Source organism: Mus pahari, chromosome 9 (genome assembly GCF_900095145.1).
Source record: "Mus pahari chromosome 9, PAHARI_EIJ_v1.1, whole genome shotgun sequence".
NCBI classification, from domain to species: Eukaryota; Metazoa; Chordata; class Mammalia; order Rodentia; family Muridae; genus Mus; species Mus pahari.
This window is the reverse complement of record NC_034598.1, coordinates 11,625,399-11,631,310: the sequence shown is the minus strand read 5'-3', so window position 1 is coordinate 11,631,310 and position 5,912 is coordinate 11,625,399. Positions and strand designations below refer to the sequence as shown.

General features: G+C 36.4%; 1 protein-coding gene across 1 annotated transcript in view; it reads left to right on the top strand.

The window, feature by feature from the left end:
* Positions 1–5,912, top strand: part of Lin28b (lin-28 homolog B) — a 108,098-nt gene that overhangs the window by 63,870 nt on the left and 38,316 nt on the right. The window contains exon 5 of the mRNA XM_021205337.2: positions 5,081–5,265. Within this exon, the coding sequence (XP_021060996.1) occupies positions 5,081–5,265 (185 nt within the window). The remainder of the gene's footprint in view (positions 1–5,080; positions 5,266–5,912) is intronic.

Here is a 5,912-nt window from a genome sequence, read left to right as displayed (position 1 = left end):
TGTATTTATTTATTTATTTATTTATTTGAGACAGGGTCTCTCTTTGTAACCCTGCCTGTTCTAAAATTCACTGTATAGATCAGGCTAGCCCCAAACTCACAGAGATCCACTTACCTCCTCTCTGTTTTTGGTTTTAGAGACCTGGACCACCATGCCTGGCTTGCTTTTACCTTCTTCTTTTTTACACCATAAGTTAGTTTTTCCCCTTTTAGAACTTGAAATAAGTCAAGTGACAAATCCTCTACTTGTTTTTTTTTTAATGAAGCATCTTTTACTAGGTAATACGATTGATTGAAAAGACTAAGGCCTGAGCTATTTCCTGCAGCCACATGGTGGAACACAGCCATCTCTAACTCCCTTCCCTTTTTCTGACTCCCGTGGCACGTGGCACACATAAATACAAGCAATTGTATAAAACAGTCATACACATAAAATAAATCTAAAAAAAAAATAAAGAAAGAAAAAGGACTCTGTTCCAGTGTACATTCTTTCAAGACAGGGTTTCTCTGTGTAGCCCTGGCTGTCCTGGAACTAACTCTGTAGACCAGGCTGGCCTCGAGCTCAGAAATCCACCTGCCTCTGCCTCCCAAGTGCTGGGATTAAAGGCGTGCACCACCACACCTGGCTTCCAGTATACATTCTTAATACTTTGAAAAATAAAAGATTAGCTATACATGTGTAGGTTTACTTCTATGATCTCTTTTCTGTTCCATTTTTTGGTTCATGCCTGTTCCTGTTAGTTTGATTATTTGTATTATATTAAGTCAGGTAGTATAATATCTGTTCTGATGCTTTTGATTAGATTTTATTGGCTAGTTTTTGTACTTTCATACAAAATTCAATACCTGACTCATAAGACCTGTACATGCTCCAGACAAACCTTGCGGTGGAGGAGGGGATGTGGGTTCAAAGCTCTCACCTTTCTTCCTGGTTAGTATGCTTATGTTTGAGCTTTGTTTGTCTCTAAATAGTAAATACTTTGCTATTACATATAGCAGCACTGATGGTCATGTTTACTTTATATCTTGCAATTTTGCTAAATACATTTAGTAGTTCTTACAATGTTTGTCATAGAATCTTTGGAATTTTCCTGTGTAAGATCACAACATTTTCAAAAAGTGATGCTTTTAATTTTTCTTTTATCCCAATTTAAATGTTTGCCCTTGATCTTTTTCTCCTATCTGTTTATTCTGGCTATGACTCTCAGTATTGCATACAAGTGATGAGGGTGATATTCTTGTCTTGTTCTGTATCTTAGCAAGGAACTTTCTTTCAGCCTTTCCCAGTTTGCTATAATGTTAACTGTTATCTTATTAAAAATTGCTTTTATTGTGTTTAACTATGTTCTTCTGTAGCTTTGTTCAGCATTTTTATCCTGTTGAATTTAGTCAGTTGCTTTTTCTGCATTTTATTGAGGTAATTGGGTTTTTTTCCCTTCCATTTTCTCAAATAGTTTGTTGTGTTTGTTGACTTGTCTGTATTGAGCCCTACAGACTCCAAATCTGAGATCAGGGTATCAGCAGGTTGGGCTTCATTTGTGAGCTGAGGAGATCTCTGTTTCAGCTCTTTATTGGCTTGTAGATGGCTGTAGTCTTCTTTTCCTCTCAAATGATCTTCTCACCTAAGATATGGCAACTCCCTTCTTTCTAGTTCTCATCCAGCTGCACTGACCCTTCTCCAGCTGCAGGCAGACTCAGGAGGTGGAGTGTATAAAGGAAAGCCAAGCTAACAAGAAGAGGCTCTATGTAGGCAGCTTTTGAGCACAGCTTGCTGTGCTAATATTTTAGTGGCTGTAGTTGTCTGGCAGTCACCTGCAACCCCTGCGATTACTCACCCATAATTCTATAAGCCAGGCCAATAAACTCACTGGCTTACTTTTAAAAAAGAATTGTTCAAATGGCTTTCACAGAGATGATTTGTGGTAGTCATGGCAACCCTTTCCCTCCCTACATTCCATGGGACAACAGAAAAGGTCTGTCAAATTACTGACTTCAGACTGAAAGATTTTACTGTCAGGTGACCTGTGCTAGAAACAGGTGTTTTTATTTTTTATTTTGTTTTTGTTTTTTCTTTTCCTTTCCTTTCCTTTCCTTTCCTTTCCTTTCCTTTCCTTTCCTTTCCTTTCCTTTCCTTTCCTTTCCTTTCCTTTCCTTTCCTTNCCTTTCCTTTCCTTTCCTTTCCTTTCCTTTCCTTTCCTTTCCTTTCCTTTCCTTTCCTTTCCTTTCCTTTCCTTTCCTTTCCTTTCCTTATACCATAGTATTTTCACAATGAATAGTCTCCTTGTGCATTAAATTTTGAAGTAATGTTACTATGCATCTCGTGTAATTATTTGGGTTATTTTTAATTACAGTAGTCTTCTATTTCATATGGTATGTACATTCTAAGATTCTCATTGGATGCTGGAATAGGACTTATGTGAAAAACAGTACCAAACCTTCTATGTACTATGTTTCTTTACATAAATGAGTTTTCAAATCCAGTGCCTTCTCATCCTCACTAAGCACTATGCTTTATGGCCCTAACTTCTACAGTGGGAGATGAAAGGTACATTTCTTTTTCCTTTCAGGAGTTTCCTGGAGTGAATGTTTTCATTGATTTCTTCCCTTAGTAAGTCATTACCTTTCACCTTTTAACCTAAAGGACTCACATTATAGCTCATTCCAGCGTAACTGCATTGTCAGCATCATGACTCTTTTCCTTTGGGGTCATTCTTAAGTTAAATTAGGGTGGTTTGAACAGAAGCAGGGCAGTTCCTCAGGCTGATCTGCTAACCCTGATGGCTCAGGTAAGAATTGGATACACAAGATACTGAAGGGATGATTCATCCTTGGTCGGATGGCATGGGGTGCCAGAAATCTCATCATGTTACTCAAAGATTTACTTCTTAAGCTTATAAATTATTTCTGAACATTTCCATTCAGTATTTTCTAACTACTATTAGGTAATAGATACTGTGAGAAGCAAACTGGGAGTAAAAAGGACTGCTGTATGTAGCAGTCAGTCTACTATTACTGTAATGGAGGCAGATTTTACAAATAACATAGGCTTATGGAGCTCACAGTTTCGGAGGCTGAAAGTACAAACTCAGGTGTTGGGGCACTGTTTCTACTGTGGAAAAGGTCCAGTAGCTAGATAGCATCATGATAGGAATGCACATGAGAGCAAGAGATTACATTACAAAACAGGAAGTTAGAGAGACTGAAGTCTGAAAGCTCTTTGGAAAGCAGAGTCCAGTTGACCTTTGGACCTTCTAATAGGCCCAACCCCCACAAACCCTCACACTGTTTCCTAACTTGAGGCTGTGAATTCTTGGGAGCCAGCATGGAACAAAGCACATCTGAACCCTTGCAGATGGTTTTAGGACTGTAGGCTTGGAGTAGAGATTTTCTGGCCTCTGATCAACTTAAGTCAGGGCATTAAGTAGTATTACAAGTTTTATCCTGGAGATAGTTGGGAAGGGAACTTCAGTTCTGTTGCTGATAAGGTAAGGTGACTGTTTACTGAGAGAAAGCCTTTTGCACATTAATGAGAGCCCAAACCCTGCTTTTACAGTCATTGTTTTCAGGCCCACCATTACTGAGAAATCAAAGTGCTTAAGTTTTATGCATCAGCAGAAAAGATGATAACTGCTTCTTTCTTTTGCCAAACTAATTCAGAAGTCTTTACAAACTGTATGGTCTTCCACAAGAGATCAGAAAAGTCCTTACAAACTGCACTCTTCCACAGTAGATTAGAAAGGTCCTTACAAGTGGCATAGACTTCCAAGTTGGATTTTCAAAATACATAAAAAGAAATTCAGATAGGTAAATACAAAAAGCTAGTGATTTACTTATTTTAGTACATTTTGAATCATCATAGTCACATTGATGAAAAAATTTTATTAGAAGAGTGAAGGAGTATTTGAAATTCAGGTTATGATTTTGTAATTGAGAAAAAGTTAAAAAATTTAACTATAAATTATAAGTCAATTGCTTCAGTATAAAATGCTCCAAAACACAATTAGGAATCATATGGAACTTTATGCTTTAGAACAGAGTAGAGAAAGTGACTCTATGAATTGTCTTGCTCTGTATCTCATCTCTACAGAAAATAATTATATGCCTTTAAAAATTGTATGTCTGACCCAATACCAAATGGTTATCACTAAAAGCACGCATACGAGCAACTTGACAGATTCTACCTAATATATGGGTGTAATCACAATGAATGAAGAAAGAGGAAATGGATTTGAAACAGAGGAAGGAGGAAATGGAAGGGGGAAATGATGAATTATAATCTGAAAAATAAAAATAAAAGTGTTGTTGGCATTGTGGTAGATATATATTCTTTTTAGACTTAACAATATCACATTTATCTTTATACATCTGTACATGTGATGTTAAGTATCTTTTTCTTTTAAGGCAAAAGGAGAAGCTATTTATTATACTACAAAGAGAGCAGTAGGGCAGCAACAGAAGAACCATCTGCCCCAAGCTAAATAAAAATCTTAATAATGGTAATCTTGATAATAATTATATAGCTCAAGTACAGTTTGTTTAATCAATGGATTAAAATGTTATTAAGGCAGAGGTAATATTTTTACCAGACAGTACTGTGGTTGCTTTAAAAAAAAAAAGAATTTGTTATTTTTATATATAGTAGAATCTTCTTTTTTTTAAATTGTATTACTTTTTTTTTTTTTTTAACTTATTGTATGTGTGAATATAGGTGTTTATGTGTAGGTCAGGACAAGTGAGTTCTCTCCTTTTACCATGTAGGTCCTGAGAATTGAACTCAGGTGTTAGTGTGTCAGCAAGTGCTTTAACCCCCAAGTCTCTGGTTTTATAATAGAATTTTTGTTGTAGAATTGATGGGACAAAGCATGTAGACATTTAAATTTTTGTGTCTCTGAATTGCTTTTTACAAGTGGTATAGGATTTCAACTGCCAGCACTGTAAGTTTTATCAAACCTCAATAAAATAAAAACTATATTTTTGTAATGGATAACAGAATTTCTTGCTTTGATAATCTTAGATTATATAGATGATTTATAAAGCAGTGATAATCTCTCTCTCTCTCTCTCTTTCCCTACTCTTTACAGAGCAAACTATTCATGGAAGGATTTAGAAGCTTGAAAGAAGGAGAGCCAGTGGAATTTACATTTAAAAAATCCCCCAAAGGCCTTGAGTCAATACGGGTAACAGGCCCAGGTGGAAGCCCCTGCTTAGGAAGTGAAAGAAGACCTAAAGGGAAGACCCTGCAAAAGAGAAAACCAAAGGGAGATAGGTAATTGTACCTGGCTGATTTGTGAGTCTGTTGTATTACATTTTGTTTATTCTTTTGCTTTTATGGATTTTATAGAGCCTAGTGTGTAGCTGGATAGACTGTGTCAGGAAGAAAGTCTTGTCTTGAGGTTTGGACTGAGTTACAGTTAGAGTGGTGTGGCTTGACTACCATTCCCCAGACTGTTGGAAGGCCAGAGGAGGAGCTCAGATTCTCAGAGGAAATGCCTCTCTTTGAACAGTTTTTTTCATTCTCCACCTGCTTTTCCCAAAGAGAGCTTTAAAATGACAATTCACACATTAAAATCCAAACATTAAAAAACTGAAGTTAGGAAGAAGGTCATGTGAAATCCCAACTGTAGACAGAAGTGGTAAAATTTATGCTGTTTTGAAATTTATGAGATTTTTTTTTTAAACTGACTCTTGAATGTCATTCATTAACACCTGCATATATTCCCATTATCTGAATCTGCCAACATTTACAAGATGTGGTGTCAGGGCAATTGAATCTGTTTTCCGTGCTTTGAAGTCAGCACCACTGTATCAATTCTTTTTTTTTTTTTTTTTTTTAAAAAGATTTATTTATTTATTATATGTAAGTACACTGTAGCTGTCTTCAGACACTCCAGAAGAGGGCGTCAGATCTCGTTA